Source organism: Ornithorhynchus anatinus, chromosome 2, assembly GCF_004115215.2.
Source record: "Ornithorhynchus anatinus isolate Pmale09 chromosome 2, mOrnAna1.pri.v4, whole genome shotgun sequence".
Lineage (NCBI taxonomy): Eukaryota > Metazoa > Chordata > Mammalia > Monotremata > Ornithorhynchidae > Ornithorhynchus > Ornithorhynchus anatinus.
The window spans coordinates 68,982,883-69,000,034 of NC_041729.1; the positions used below are offsets into that span (position 1 = coordinate 68,982,883).

The window sequence follows — 17,152 nt, forward strand, 5'->3', positions numbered from 1 at the left end:
AATTAACTAGTACCTATCCCAGCACTTAGAACAGTGTTTGATCCATAATTAGTGCTTAACAAATACCATAAAACCACCCCACCTGTTAAGAAATTGATTTACCAACTCCAAGAGATGTTAGAGCATATATATTGAATATATATTTGAACATGAAGCAGCATGGCCCAGTGGATAGAGCACGGGCCTGGGAGTTAGGAGGATCTGGGTTCGAATGCCCGCTTCAACACGGAGTTAGGAGGATCTGGGTTCGAATGCCCGCTTCACCACACATCTACTGTGTGACCTTAGGCAAGTTACTTCTCTGTTCCTCTAAGTAAAATGGGGATTAAGACTAGGAGTCACATGAGGGACATGGACTGTGCCCAACCTGATTAGCTTGTATTTACCCTAGTGCTTAGTTACCCTGGCATATAGTAAGCACTTAAATACCATAAAAAAAGTAGTGCATAAAGTCTTTCTCCTCACCTTCTTTCACAGACCTTACAATGTGGTGGTACAAAGCCAATAAATCAGCTCTTACGATTTAACCTCTTTCTATCTCCAATAATAATTGAGACTTTAAGCCCCATGTGGGGCATAATAATAATAATAGTTGTGATATTTATTAAGTGCTTTCTGTGTGCCAGGCACTGTATAAAGCGCTGGAGTGGATACAAGCAAATCATGTTAGACACAGTCCCTGTCCCTTACAGATGAGATAAGTGAGGCACAGAGAGGTGAAGGGACTTAACCAAGGTCACACAGCAAACAAGTGGCAAAGCCAGTATTAGAATCCACAGCTTTCTGACTCTCAGGCCCATGTTCTATACAGTATGCCAAGCTGTTCTTCACACACCATGCTGCTCCTCACACGGACTGTGCCCAACCTGATTACTTTGCATCTTCCCCAGTGCTTAGTACAGTGCTTGGCACATTGTAAGTGTTTAACAAGTGTCATAAAAAAAATTAAATAAGGAGCTGACCTTTGCTAAGAATAATTATGTCTGGTCATCAAAGTGTTGGCCACAATTCTGTTCTTCAGATACTTCAAGGGAGGTTAAGGTCTCCGCTCTTGATTATGCTTTATTCTTCAGAGGAAATAGGGTCACTTTCCTGAGCATCTGTGATACCACCTTCCTCCCTAACCCTGATATCCTTGCCAACTTGTTCATAAAGGAGGAGTTATCAGACATAATGTTCTCAAAGCCTTCTCATCCTTCCTTCCCTCCACTGCCACTTCCTTGTTCTTCCCCTGCTAGACACCTGTTTCTCAATCAATCAAGCGATAGTATTTATTGAGGGCTGACTGTGTGCAGAACACTGAACTAAGCACTTGGGAGAGCATAGCAGAGTTCGTAGACACATTCCCTTTCCAAAATAGCTTACAGTCTATAGGGGGAGGCAGACATTAATATAACATCTACTTCTAGAAAGGTACAGTGGATAGCACACAGGCCTGAGAGTCAGAAAGTCAGGGCTTCTAATTCAGGCTCCACCACTTGTCTGATGTGTGACGTTGGGTGAGTCACTTCACTTCTCTGGGACTCAGTTATCTCATCTGTAAAATGGGGATTGAAACTGTGAGCCCCAGGTGGGACAGGGTCTGTGTCGAACCCGATTGTCTTGTATCCACTTCAGCCCTTAGTTCTGTCCCTGTCACATAGCAAGTACTTAACAAATACCATAATTATTTTTATTATTACTACTACTCTCTAAATCCATCCCCTCTACCTATGATTCTGTCCCAATTTCCTCTCACTTCCTAACCATCAAGGATTTTGCACTGGCAACATGTGGCATAAATGACAGTCAATCCACATTATTTACTGAGGGCAAAGTACTGTGCATAATCGGGTTCCATCTAGGTATGCACAGAGGTGTTAGAGTTGAATGCATTTGTTTTACAAAATATTTTGAACCCTCAGGGAGTGGGAGCCATGAGAACAAAAAGGTGTGAACGAAGGATCCAAACTTACCATTCCTCTATGACCTGGATACTCTCCATTTTGGTTGTATGTGCGAATCTTCCTGCAGTGTCCCCTCTATCTTCATTCCTAACAGTGAGGCTGTAATGTAGTACAACACTTTATTTTGTCTAGAGCAAGTCAATTATTTAAACATTGAATTTAGCATCAGCAATATAACTGCAAAAATATCTAACAGTTAAAAAGGAAAATGAGATAAAGTACAAACATAGGTCAGAAACAAAACCCCGTTGAATGCAAAGTTACATGTTTGTAAACTGCCAGTTGAAACCAATAATTAATATAAAAATGGCAAAGTTGTAACAGTTATGTATCCTCTTGCATCTGTAATCTGAATTTAAGAAACTCCCACCACTAGCAGGCACTTTTTCTTTTTGTATCTAATATGTCATTAGCTTCTTCCTTTAAATAGGACTTTCGTTATCTTGTTTTATAAAATCCGGAGGTGAATTCAACATGTAGTGGATTCTGCTCTTTCTCATGGAGATAAACATATGGAAAGTGTCTGAACTTTTCAGATGGATAGAACTAAAAAAATTCAGGATGTGATTATTTTCATTGTTACTTCTGTTAATAGAGGAAGAAATTAATTCCATTAGGTGAAACTACTATTAGTGCACATCAAGATATCTAGGGCCTTATTGTATCCTCTTTGTAGAAGCAAATAATCTGGAAGCTATTGGAATAATTCACATATTTTAAAATTATGAATTCTGACAAGGCTATCTGTTTTTATAATATTTACCAACACCCCAAATGCCACCATATTGGTGTGATCATTATGAAATGTTGGGTTGTGCTTGCATTTCCAGCTCTGCAGATGGTGAAATACAGGCACACATTTGTGCTAAAGTCTGGCAAGTCAATGTGTTCTCTGTACACTGTTTGTGAATGCATTACTAGGCCAGACTCACCAAAATAAAATTTCAAACCAAGTCCCTTTGTAAGTGGTCCTTCAATGATTTCTCAATATTTCCCTTACAAAATTGGCAAACAAAGCCTTGACTTAAAGTGTGTTTTTTGAACAATTGAAGCATGAAAAAGGTCTGTGAAATCATTTTTAGGAAGTGGGAAATGTGAAATTAAATAGAAAACAATCATGATGTTGTCCATTTATCACTAGAATCCTTAGTTATTCTTTGAGAGAAGTTTCAAAATACAAAGGGCAAATCCCCAGAAAGCTTTGCTCTACTAATATACGATGAACTGTAGCTAAGTCCTGTTCAGACCGGATTTGTCCTGTCTCCTGAAGAAGCAATCCCAAAGAGTCTTAATAGATGGATTCAGTAAGCCTCATTTGTCATCTCTGCTTAGAGAAGCAGCACAGCCTAGAGGATAGAGCACAGGCCTGGGAGTCAGAAGGACCTGGTTTCTAATCTCTGCTCTGCCACTTATCTGCTGTGTGACCTTGGGAAAGTCACTTCACTTCTCTGGGCCTCAGTTACCTCATTGGTAAAATGGGATTAAGTCTATAAGCCCCATGTGGGACATGGACTGTGTCCAACCTGAATATCTTGTATCTAACCCAATGCTTAGAACAGTGCTTGTCATATGGTAAGCATATGAAAATTAAATACCATGAAAAAAAATTAAATCCGACAAAGTCCCATGTTTCTGCGAGCTGAAGCCTTCAACAATAGGGTGACCAAAATGACAGGCAGCTGAAACACACACACACACAACCTGCCCCCCCCCCTCGCACTCCCTCCCCTGACACAAACACCATGCTCTTTATCAGGATCAGCATCTGGATGAGCACAAGTGCCCAGGCATTCAGGCCTTTATTCAGTACTGAGATTTACCTGGTTCTTTTCCACATGGCTGAATCCCAATAAGCTTATAAATCCTGGCATTCATGTCCCATATCTTCACCCAGTCAATCAATGGTATTTACTCAGCACTTGTGTGCTCTTGTGTGCAGTTCCCTATACTAAGCACTTGGGAGAGTACACTCTAAGAGAGTCGGTCAACATGTTCCCTGCTTCTGAGGATCTTAGAGTCCGGGGGAGGGTAGTGGGGACAGAAATTAAAATAAATTATGGATGAAGAAGTGTGTGTGTGGGAGTGAATATCAAGTGCTTAAAGGGGACATAACCAAGTGCAGAGGTGACACAGATGGGAAAAAGATTAGGGGAAATGAGGGCTTTGTTAGGGAAGGCCTCTTGGAGGAGCTGTGATTTTAATAAGACTTTGAAGGTGGGGAGAGTTGTTTTCTATCGTGTATGGAGAAAAAGACACAGGATAATCACATCTGACAGCCCCTGTCCTACATAGGGGTCCCCACCTAAGACTGTAGGGAGACCAGGCATTTTATTCCCCCTTTTCGATGAAGGAACTGAGGCACAGAGAGGTTAAGTGACTTGCCCAAGATCACACAATAGGTTAGAGGTAGAGCTAAATCTAGAACCCATGTTTCCTGACTCCCAGGCCCATGGTTTATTAGATTATACTGACTCCCTTTCCCTCCTTCTCAACCTTTTAAAGTACTAGAATAGAGCGATTCAGACCTAATTTGCATTAGATAATGGCAAACATATTTAATATAGATCATGACAGCTCTGTATTATGTATAGCACAGGGAACTTCTCTCCTGAATGGGAAATGAAGATGACTGTTTTCACATATAACCAGTTAAAATATAGTTCAAAATCTATTACTGGTACATATTTACATTATTATTTGATCAAGATGCATCATTTAATAGTTTTATTATCTTGAATCTTAAATGGATTAATGCACTTATGGGAAACCATTTTGTCTAGTTCTCATTTAATGCTATTTTCAAGCAAATTAAGCATGCTAACTGGGTATACCTGTAAACAGTGATGACATTTATTAGGCACTTATGTGCTAACCACTGTGCTAAGTGCTAGGGATAGACAAATGATATAGCAGACATAGTCCCAGTCCCACACAATACATGAGCATCATAGTTAAGACACAATTCTATTCTGAGGTGGGGTTCTGTTTATAGTAGGATCCCTTCTAGATTGTGAGCCTGTTGTGGGCAGGGATTGTCTCTCATTGTTTCTGAATTGTACTTTCCAAGCACTTAGAACAGTGCTCTGTACACAGTAAGCACTCAATAAATACAATTGAATGAATGACTTTATTTATGATCTTTTTAGTTTGGAAAGCCAATGAAGCAGCATAGCCTACTGGAAAGACCATGGGCCAGAGAGTCAAAGAACCTGGGTTCTAATCCCAGCTCTGCTAATTGCTTGTTGTGTGACCCTGGGCAACTAACTTAACTTCTCTGTACCTCAGTTCTGTTCTTCCTCCTATTCAGACTGTAAGGCCCATGAGGGACAGGGACTGTGTCCAATCTAATAAACCTGCATTGACTCTAGCACTTGGAACAGTGTTGGGGACACAGTGAGGGCTTACCACATACCATAAAAAAGTGGATTCTGCATCATATGACCACTCAACATTTCTTTAGACAAGTCTTTAGGAACATAATGGCAATGCCACTTGCTTGCTAAGTGACCTTGGACAAGGCATTTGATTTTTCTGTGCCTCAATTTTCTCTTTTGTAAAATAGGGAATACATATCAGTTCTCCCTTGTCCTTAGATTGTGAAATTGTGCACCTCATATGGGATGGGGGCTGTGCCTGACTTGGCTGTATTATAACTACCATAGTGTTTGTCACAGCGTAAGCACTTAAATATCATTATTAATAAAGGTGGTGAGGCATAATTTTCTGCTTCCAAACCAGCCACTTGGGTGTTGTTGAGATCTCTGGTTTGGGATACAATCAACTTTGTTGCTCCTGAGTTTGGAAACCTGCAAGATTAACCACAATGAAATCAGAGTTGGTAGCACCTCAGAAGAGGCTCCAAGGTTAGAGCAATGTGCCTGCCATGGAAACCTCTGGACTAGAGAATCTCTAAGTCACTTCTCTACTGCTATTCTCATGCACAACTGTGTTAAGCCTTTGGCCAGAGTAAACTTTTTTAAGTTGATAAAACTGTGTAATTATAGATTTATCAGAGAAAGAAATCACTTTTATACATTTATACTTTTTCAAATATGCTCCTTTATGTGGGCTAAGCTTTAGTTTCACAAGATTGAACTCTATAACAGAAGTGAGAAAGAGGCTATGAACATTGCCCACCAGATGGCTGTGTTAACCTATCTTGACTATTTTTCCCTCAAATCAAAATGGAAAAGGCCAGGAAGATGGGTTTTAGTAGTATGACATAATCTTTTTTTTAAAGTTTTCTAGGTAAGTTTTTCTGTACCATTCTAAATCTAAAAAGAAAAAAATTAAGACAAAATGCAAGCTCAATCATACATTCTAATCTCAGGCATCTACATCATTGTCAATTTGTGAAAAATGGAGGCAATTACAAATGTTAATTATATTGTCACTTTTTTCTTCAGCTGTACTCTGAATTTAGACATGCTGCAAATTATTTTTATTTGGAAGCAATTTAATTATTTCATAAAGCAAAAACATGTCCAGCTATTACTTCAATTGTTCAATGATCAAAGTAGAACTTGCTTCACAATGAAAACTTTATTCTTGGGAAAGATCAAGCATGAAGTAAACTAATTGGGCAGAGTCAACTGTGTAGGTTGTTATTTTCCCAAAATAACATTTTAGGATTGGAGAAATGCTTCTGAAAATCTCTCCAAAAAATACACTCAATCATTTAAGAATCTCACTATGCCTTTTCAATGCTCAACGTCTGCATTTTTTTTATACATTCTTTAAAGAAGAGTTCAACTGGATGACATTCTTCATTGCTTCCCTCTTGAATATGTTCATTTTAATTTGAAACTTCAAAACATACCTCCTAATTTTAAATGGTACATTAAACCAGATAGGAAAAGGGTACAGGTAGATAAACAAGTGTACTACAGAACTTAGAAGATTCTAACAACGGAGGGACTCAATCTATTCCCAACTGGGTAGGTAGCCCCCAAAACTCACATTTTGACATTCACTTTCTATTTTCAAAAATTCACTGAACTCCAAATGAGAATAAATCCCTGAGTATTTACAAAATGTCCTCTATCTTTAAGGCATATGCCAGTGAGCTGAAAATACAAAAAGTGCTCTACCTCAGTCTTCAGGTTTTAAATTTATGAAACAACTTTCTCCCTCTCAGCATAAAGTTAGTATAGTCTGGATACAATAAGGCAATAACTGTCCTGCCTTGAGAAGGGTGACTGGACAGTCTCAGTTTTTAAAGTGGAAGTTTCTATTAGGGTTATTTTCTTCAATATCTAGCCAAGATGTAGCTCAAGTATCTTGCTTTATTTAAATGGCTCCCAGGTCACAAGGCTTATAACTGGACCTCAACAGTGGCCCCAAAACAAGTTATCGCATGAACTCCTTGAAAATGGGAAATCAGAGCTTTAATCTCTCCTTCCTAATTTTTGCATGTTTTTAGATGAATTTTTTTTGTTTGGCACTGCAGTTATATCTATTTATAATAGTCTAAAGTGATTTTAAACCAGGTCTAGATGAAACTAAAGGTCAACTTTTACAGTAGATGACCCTTGGCCCATGTCCTACCGCTGTCCTGGAATGCCCTCCCTCCTCACATCCATCAAACTAACTCTCTTCCCCTCTTCAAACATTAAATGTACAGTATTAAAGGTTAATGAGAACAGAGATGGGCACATAAGTATTAGTAAAAAGTTGTACAACAACAAAAAAAGTAATGGGAGGGTTTTACAGTGATATTTGCATTTGAGCAAAAGACTTTTACCTTTCCACTTCGGAAAGACCTTTAATTAATCAATGGTATTGATTGAGAGCTATGTCCAGAGTTAGAATACACCTATCCCTGCTCTCAAGGAGCTTATAATTGAGTAAGGGAGACAGATATTAAAATAAACTATGGGTGAAGTGGCAGATAATAAGCATTTGCACATAAGTGCTCATAGGGTGGGCTGAGTATCAAAATACTTAAGGAATACAGAACTAAATGCATAGACAATGCAGAAGGGAGGGCAAATAGCGTTGGGAAATGAGATGCTAGTCAGGGAATTCACTTCAGAGAAGATATGGTTCTAAAAGGGATTTGAAGCTGGGGAGAGTGGTGGTCTATTGGATATGAAGGGGTAGGGAACTGTGGGCCAAAAATGTGGGCAAGGATAGTAGGTGACTGTACTAAAAAAGAAATGATATCGAGATGCATGTTACATCCCTAAGCCTTCATTTCCTCTTCTCCCATTCCCTTCTGCATCACCCTTGCACTTGGATTTGCTCCCCTTATTCACCCCTCCCTCAGCCTTACAATACTCATGTACACATCCATAATTTATTTACTCATATTAATGTCTGTCTCCCCTCTTCACTCACTGTGGGCAGGGAATGTGTCATCCAACTCTGTTATATTGTTCTCTCCCAAATGTTTAGTACAATACTCTGCACACAGTAAGTGCTCATTAAATACAATTGACTGATTTGTTTTGCTTGGGAGGCAAAGGCTTATCCTCCTGGTCTCTTTTCAAGAGCACTAAGTTACTTTCTTTGGGCTGAGTTCCCATTTTCCCTCCTTCTCCTAACTACCCTGCCACCACTTAAAAATAGCCCTACTTAGAATTAAAAGTTATAATAGAAGGTACAAAATGTTTTCTAATGTTGAAGCTACCACTTTAACAAGGCACTAGGTGATCAGAAAGAAAAATAAATTTATGGTAAAATACTGTAATCTTCTACACTCCACCCAATATGCATAGAATTATAAAATATCTAATTTAGCTTTCTCTCTTCAATTCCATTTTCCTGCATCAAAAAACACAACAGCCTGCAGTTCCTAGGGGTGGTGGCAGGAGGATGGAAAGAGACAAAAAAAAAAACTGGGGAAGGAGTCTTTATTCATATAATCAGTTTTATCTTTTTCTTCCCATCTTGAAAAACTTCCTAGATTAATTAGGAATGAGACCCAGACTATTACCTTATAATTTTATAGAATGCTTTGAATCGTTAAGCTTTCAGCCAAATGCTCACATCCACCGGAGATATTCAAGCTCAGTTCAGGCAAAGGATGGGAAGAAATAAGGAGGGAGGAAAAGTAATAATGGGAATGTCAGACTGAGTTCCCATAGTAAATTGTGTAGATCAAAATTATCAATGGTTCTGGAGAGGTGTGGATAAGTTTATGAACAAGCAGTTTAAAATGGGGCAGCTAAAGGATGTAGACAAGGGTTTAAGGATTGCAGATGAACCATCCTTAACCTTTAGGATTGAAGCCAAAGCCTCTGATCGCACAGTCAGAAGAATCTGGGGCTGAATGGATCATTGGCTCATGGTCCACAAATGGCACTGCTGATATTCTTATTTTAACAGGGAATTTGTAATTTATACTCACTCCCTTGGTGAACTCACTTGCTCCCACGGCTTCAACTATCATCTCTATGCAGATGACACCCAAATGTACATCTCCTCCCCTGTTCTCTCCTCCTTCTTCCAGGCTCGTATCTCCTCCTGCCTCCAGGACGTCTCCACCTGGATGTCTGCCCGCCACCTAAAACTCAGCATGTCTAGAACTGAGCTCCTTATCTTCCCTCCCAAACCCTGTCCTCTCCCTGACTTCTCCCGTCACTGTGGAAGGCACTAACCATCCTTCCCGTCTCACAGGCCCGCAACCTCGGTGTAGTCCTTGATTCCGCTCTCTCATTTACCCCAAACATCCAATCTGTCACCAACACCTGCTGGTCTCACCTTCACAATATCGCCAAGATCCGCCCTTTCCTCTCCATCCAAACGGTCATCATGCTGGTACAAGTTCTCATAATATTCTGGCTGGATTATTGTGTCAGCCTTCCCTCAGATCTCCCTTCCTCTTGTCTCTCCCCACTCCAGTCTATTCTTCATTCTGCTGCCGGGATCATCTTCCTACAGAAGTGCTCTGGGCATGTCACTCCCTTCCTCGAAAACCTCCAGTGGTTGCCTATCAACCTTTGTCCGAAATAAAAATTCCTCTCTGTTGGCTTCAAAGCTTTCCATCACCTTGCCCCCTCCTACCTCACCTCCCTTCTCTCTTTCTACTGCCCACCCCGTACACTCCACTCCTCTGCCGCTCACCTCCTCACTGTCCCCCATTCATGCCTATCCCGCCATCCACCCTTGGCCCATGTCCTACCACTGTCCTGGAATGCCCTCCCTCCTCACATCCATCAAATTAACTCTCTTTCCCTCTTCAAAGCCCTACTGAGAGCTCACCTCCTCCAAGAGGACTTCTCAGTGATCAATTCCCTCTGCTCCCCCATTTCCCCCATTACCCCATTTCCCTCTGCTCCCCCTCCCCACCCCTCTCCCCCAACCTCTGATCTTGCCCCTTCCCCTCAGCACTGTGTTCATTTGAATATATTATTACCCTATTTGTTAATGAGGTGTATATCTCCTTGATCCTATTTATCTTGATGATATCTTTTGTTTTGTTCTGTTTTGCTTTGCTGTCTGTCTCCCCCGTTTAGACTGTGAGTTTGTCATTGGGCAGGTATTGTCTCTATCTGTTGCCGAGTTGTACATTCCAATGGGGGAAATGGATGGTAGGATGGCAAAGTCCAACAAGTCTTTCAGTTTGATGGACTGTGCTGTTATTGGTTTTCTCAGGGTGAACGTAGAGCTGGATTTGTGTTAGAGGGCCCCAAAACATGGCACAATCTCATGACACAACCCCACTAATGTTTGTTTAGGGCCTAAATTTTTCTCCATTCACCATCTGCCCAAAACTGGAACTTTCCTCAGGAAAATGCCTTTCAAAACAGACAGCTGCCCTAGGCACTCATCCACTCTATCATTTATTTAGAGTGAATTACTTTCTAGGAGGAAAATGATCTTCCAGGGGAGGTGATTCAACTGTTCTAGCTCTGCAGGGTACCAATGAATATCTTGGATGAGGAGAGTTAATACGCAGAGTTTCAGAAAAAATGATTCACTTCAGGTGTGAAGGGTTTCCTTCCAGAGAGAAGCTTATTCATGGCTTGTTCAGGCACAACTTTTCACCATGTTTTTCTTCATTTTCAGATACTAATAATAATAATGTTGGTATTTGTTAAGCGCTTACTGTGTGCAGAGCACTGTTCTAAGTGCTGGGGTAGACATAGGGGAATCAGGTTGTCCCACGTGGGGCTCACAGTCTTAATCCCCATTTACAGTTGAGGGAACTGAGGCTCAGAGAAGTTAAGTGACTTGCCCACAGTCACACAGCTGAGAAGTGGAAGAGCTGGGATTCGAACTCATGACCTCTGACTCCAAAGCCCATGCTCTTTCCACCGAGCCATGCTGCTTCTCAAACGTTGAGTCCCTGCGTTGGCCGGGAAACGAACCCGGGTCAACTGCTTGGAAGGCAGCTATGCTAACCACTATACCACCAACGCTGCGGTACTATCCTTTCATGTTCTAATGGGCAGGGAATATATCTGTTATTTTGTTACATTGTATTATCCCAAGGACTTAATACAGTGTTCTGCACACAGTAAGTGACAGGAGGAAGGGAGATTAGTATTAGAAAAATACTATTGATTGATTACACCATTTATGATCCCCATTGCTCCATACCTATAATAGCAGCTGAAGATAAAATAGGGCAGCCTTTCTGTAAGGTCTTGGATTGAAGACCGCTTGTTACAAATGGAAAACAGCAAAGCATCAAAATTGACTTTGACGACTCTGTCCTATGACTAGGAACTCCGCTATTCAATCTGAAGGAAGACAATTTTAGGTTTCACCAAGTTACTCTAATTAGTTCGTTGAACACTGCCCATGACACATTCTGAGTAAGATTTATGAATTAGATTGGGTGACCAAATTTTGTAGGCAATCCCTACTGGTACTAGAGATTATGCATGCATATGAGGTCAGTATGACCATTTGGGTTAATAGTCTTATATTTTGAAAAGGAAAAACATTTTGAAGTCTGCTTGCCTGTTAAAAAGTTTTAATCAATCAACCCTGCAAACAGGAGAGGGCTGACATTCACTCTGAAGTGAAAAATTAAAAAATGGTCCAGAATGTGTAATAGACAAGTAAAGCAGCTAAATAAATTGGCTCAGGCCACATGCAGAGGGCATATGGGGATCAGAAGAACCTGAGTTCTAATTCTGGCTCCTCCACATGTCTACTGTGTGACCTTAGGAAAGTCATTTAACTTCTCTGTGCCAGTTATCTCATCTGTTAAAGAAAAAAAATGGGGATTAAGAGTGTGAGCCCAATGTGGGACAGGTACTATGTCCAATGTGATTGATTTTTATCTACCCCAGCATTTAGAACATTGCTTGGCACATAATGAGTGGTACTTAAGTACCATAATAATAATAATGATTATTAAATCAGGATAGGTTGAAATGAAGATAGGCAGCACATCTAAAATGTACATTCAAAAATATGATTCTCATTTGCCCTTTTATTTTACATAAACTGGGCTAAAAAAGGTAAATTTGGGTGGGACAAAGTATATTGCATTGACTGAAAACTGAGGCTAGGGGAAGGACTCTGCTTTTTGTAAAAAAAAAAAACAAACCAAAAACCCAAAACAAACCTGATTTGTAGGGCTGATATAAGATTTTGCATCTTTATTTAATCATTTTTCTATCAGACTAGTTCCTTAAAAGGAATTAAAATAAACAGAGGGAAATGACAACTATTTCTCATTCCAAGTCTAAAGTTTTGTGCTCCCAAAATGCATTTTCAGAGTTCTTTTTCTATCTTTGTCCCTTGACCTAGCCTTGAAAGTGTTTTGAAACATTTTTTTTTTTGAAAGGAAAAAAAAAAGGCAAAAAACCTGCAAGCCTTATTGTGAAACTGTTTTTCCCACTTGGAAACCCAAAACCAATGCTGTTTTTAAAAATCTGATTAAAAACCTGATTTTTCAATAAGATGATTGTTTTGTTCTTTGAGTAGGGAAAAAAATATACTCCATATTTTTGTTTGCTTCATAAAATACCTAATTTTAAAGGTACCAAAATAATAATAATAATAATAATGTTGGTATTTGTTAAGCGCTTACTATGTGCAGAGCACTGTTCTAAGTGCTGGGGGAGATACAGGGTAATCAGGTTGTCCCACGTGAGGCTCACAGTCTTCATCCCCATTTTACAGATGAGGGAACTGAGGCACAGGGAAGTGAAGTGACTTGCCCAAGGTCACACAGCTGACAAGTGGCAGAGCCGGGATTCAAACCCACGACCTGTGACTCCCAAGCCCAGGCTCTTTCCACTGAGCCACGCTGCTTCTCGTGGCTCAGTGGAATACATACATACAGAAGGTCTTAAGTGTATGCATTACAACCATGAATAGGCTTTAACATTTGTATACTCCATCCAAAGGAATATTTTATGTTTATTTTATGAAAAGTAGCTTGGCCTAGTGGAAAGGGCATGGACCTCGAAGTCAGAGGGACCTGGGTTCTAATCCCAGTTCTGCCGCCTGTCTGCTGTGTAACCACTTCTCTGTGCCTCAGTTATCTCATCTGTAAAATGGTGATTAAGACTGTGGGACACGGATTGTATCCAAACCGATTTGCTTGTAACTTTCTCAGAGCTTAGTACAGTGCCTGACCATCGCAATTATTATTATTACATCATTGCAATTTTCATGTGCATTTTTTAGGTCTGCTTTGTCCTGAAACAGTTCAGTGGCAAGGTTTGGCAGATGAATGAGATGATCTGATGACTGAACCAAAGGGTCCCACCTATAGGTCCGATTCAAAAAAGGAGATATTTAACCCAAGGCCGATTGGAAAGAGCCTAGAAAGAGCCTAGACCTTCAAACCATACAGGAACCTCAGAAAAATGGCAGTTTCTTTGAAAACGATTTTGAAGTACAATCAAGTGGGCTGAAGACTAAGATGGTCTCACTGGATCAGGGAAAACATAAACAACAATTTTTGGCCCATTCCCTTTATAGTAATAGGATTTTTACAACCAAAAATTGGAACTTATCTGCAGTTGGCTTCATTTTTTTTTTTAATGGATTCAGACTTTGGGGCTAATAGGAAGAAATTATTATTTGTTGCTTGTTATTAAATGCTTTCTTCCAAAGGGGCAAAGTAGTCATCACTTGAAAGTGATTAAGTTTAAGAAGAATACATTAAATACCTTACAGAGAAGCAGCATGGCTCAGTGGAAAGAGCCCAGGCTTGGGAGTCAGAGGTCATAGGTTTGAATCCCGGCTCTGCCACTTGGCAGCTGTGTGACTGTGGGCAAGTCACTTAACTTCTCTGTGCCTCAGTTAACTCATCTATAAAATGGGTATTAAGACTGTGAGCCTCATGTGGGACAATCTGATTGCCCTGGATCTACCCCAGCGCTTAGAACAGTGCTCTGCACACAGTAAGCGCTTAACAAATACCAACATTATTACATTAAATACCTTGAGCCAACTTCTCCCTCTCAATAAACCAAGTCCAAGAAGTATGTTGGGTGCTTGGGGAAAAGATATAAAGTCTTTCAATCCACTAAATTCAGTTGAGGGAACTGAAGCACTAAGTTTTTTCACTGCAGTAGTCTGAGAGAATTAGAGTTTCAAAGTTACTAGTTTCCACCAAATAACTCCTAGAATATCCACAGTACTCCATAGGATCTAAATTATTACTAAAAATACAACTGTGAACGTTGCACTTTCTGTTCTTTTTCATTCAGAAGCATCTCTGTTTTAAGAGACGTTTTAAAAGTACACCTTTCTTTCTCCCCCAGATTTAATTTAATACTTTTGACAATTACAACCAGAGATAAGGAAAGGCTACATCTCTAGTGTATAATTGGGGTTAAACTAAATTAATCCTTTTGTGAGGAAAGATAAATGCAGTAAATAAATGCTTTTCATTGGATGAGTTCCTGCGATGTTCCTCTGAGCCAAGAAACCGGCATCTGCATTCTCTCGATATTTACCTGGCTTAGATATGGTATCAAACAGAAAACGTGACATACCATGAGCAGCTGCAACAACAGCACCAACAAAAGCAGCATGTGTTGTTGGGCCTTTGGTTTCCCGGGGCTTGAGACATAGCAGATGTTCCTTCATTTTGTGACTGCTGCCTCTTTCTCATTTCAGCTGCTTCAGTCCCCAAGTGGCTAAGGAACAGAAAGGAGAAATGGATGGAATTACTACAGAGAAGAACTATCTGTGCTGACTGAATAAGTTTGGAAACCATGAAGGTGGAGGTAGGAATAAAATAAAAATGATCCATTTACTTATTTCCAAGAAGCTTAAAAATCAGGTGCATCCCAGAAACATCCACGGCCTAAAATAGTCTTCTAGAAATCATGGTGCTCAATTAACAAAAACCAGTTAGGTTATATAAGTCAGATACAAAAAAAAATCTAAGAATAAAATCCACTCCCCTTTATGAAAGATTTTAATGGTGCCGGCACTCATTTGACTTCTTTGCTTAATTTAGGTCTCTGATGGGAGAAAGCCTCGTTACTAATGTTCACTTACTGTTTACAGGGTTGAAAAATCTTCAGTCCACTGGATTAATATCAAATCTGGTACAACATTGCTGGAAGAAAGAAATGAATGCTAGGGTGTTGTACACCGTTCGTGAAAATATCTTTGGTGTGTATACCATTTGATTTCCACTTTGCTGATTAGCACAGCAGGCAGGAATCAGTGGTATTTACTGAGCAGTTGATGTGTTTAGAGCACTGCGCCAAGTGCTCGGAAGAGTATGAAACAAGAGAATTGGTAGATATAATGCCTGCCTGTTCAACTACAGTAAAGCTTTGACATGCACTCATGCCAGAAAGTTTTCTGTAGAATTTAGCAGTTTCCAGATAATGACTAGGTTCTCTGCAAAACCTCAGGTGAAGCAGAGAAAGCCTGTTAATCTGGTGTTATTTCATCAGGCAACCAGCAATGGGGTGAGGAATAATAATAATAATGTTGGTATTTGTTAAGCGCTTACTATGTGCCGAGCACTGTTCTAAGCGCTGGGGTAGACATAGGGGAATCAGGTTGTCCCACGTGGGGCTCACAGTCTTAATCCCCATTTTACAGATGAGGGAACTGAGGCACGGAGAAGTTAAGTGACTTGCCCACAGTCACACAGCCGACAAGTGGCAGAGCTGGGATTCGAACTCATGAGCCCTGACTCCAAAGCCCGTGCTCTTTCCACTGAGTCACGCTGCTTCTCCCAATATAAAACTGACCAATGCTTCAATTACAACCACTGAAGCCCCCACCCCAAATGAATTGATGACATTTATTTAGGCAGGGTCCTTCACTAAACGCTCGGGAGAGAATGATCCAACAGAACTGGCAAACCTATTCTCTGCCCATAAGGAGCTTACAGTCTAGATGTGGAGACAGACATTAAAATAAATTATGGGTATGTAATAAATGCAAGTAGGCTGAGGTGGGGTGAATATCAAGTATTTAAAGGGTACCATTCCAAGTGCCAGGGTGAGGCAGAAGGGAGGGGGAATAAGGGCTTAGCTGAGGAAGGATTCTTGGAGATATGATTTAAGATTTTGGAGGATGGGAGATTGGTGGCCTGTTAGGTATGGCCAGAGGCAGCATGTGGGCAAATGGTCTGTGGTGAGATGGATAAGGGAGGTGAAGGGTTGGAGGAGAAGGGCAAATCAATCAGTCAATGATATTTATTGAACACTTTCTCTGTGTAGAACACTGCACTAAGCACTTGGGAGAGTCCAGTACAACAGAGTTGGTTGACAGCATGAAAGCACAGGGCTCAAAGGTCCTGGAAATTTTTTTCAGTCTAAATCCTGCCTGGGTGACAGAAGGTGGCTATTGGGTAGATAACAATAAGAATAACTGTGATATCTGTTAAGCACTTACTGTGTGCCAGGCATTGTACTAAGCTCTGGGGGGGATACAAGCAAATCTGCTTGGATACAGTCCCTGTCCCACAAGGGTTTGCAGTCTCAATCCCCATTTTACAGATGAGGTAACTGAGGCCCAGAGAAGTTCATTCATTCATTCATTCAATAGTATTTATTGAGCGCTTACTATGTGCAGAGCACTGTACTAAGCGCTTGGGATGAACAAGTCAGCAACAGATACAGTCCCTGCCGTTTGATGGGCTTACAGTCTAATCGGGGGAGACGGACAGACAAGAACAATGGCAATGAATAGAGTCAAGGGGAAGAACATCTCGTAAAAACAATGGCAACTAAATAGAATCAAGGCGATGTACAATTCATTAACAAAATAAATAGGGTAAAGAAAATATATACAGTTGAGCGGACGAGTACAGTGCT

General features: G+C 40.4%; 1 protein-coding gene and 1 non-coding gene across 5 annotated transcripts in view; both read right to left on the reverse strand.

Moving 5' to 3' along the window:
* RGS17 (regulator of G protein signaling 17) overlaps nucleotides 1-17,152 on the reverse strand; it is a 145,604-nt gene that overhangs the window by 24,299 nt on the left and 104,153 nt on the right. For 2 of the 4 annotated variants that reach the window (XM_029058518.2, XM_029058522.2), the window contains exons 2-3: nucleotides 14,861-15,004; nucleotides 1,956-2,045 (exon numbers count right to left, since the gene is read on the reverse strand). In XM_029058518.2, the coding sequence (XP_028914351.1) occupies nucleotides 1,956-2,045; nucleotides 14,861-14,979 (209 nt within the window). In that variant the 5' untranslated portion in view covers nucleotides 14,980-15,004. Of the gene's footprint in view, nucleotides 1-1,955; nucleotides 2,046-14,860; nucleotides 15,005-15,371; nucleotides 15,445-17,152 lie in introns of those variants that run through there. The other 2 variants (XM_029058516.1, XM_029058520.1) reach the window with 2 other exon arrangements.
* Nucleotides 11,240-11,311, reverse strand: TRNAG-UCC. The gene has a single exon. It is a non-coding gene; the product is annotated as a tRNA-Gly (tRNA).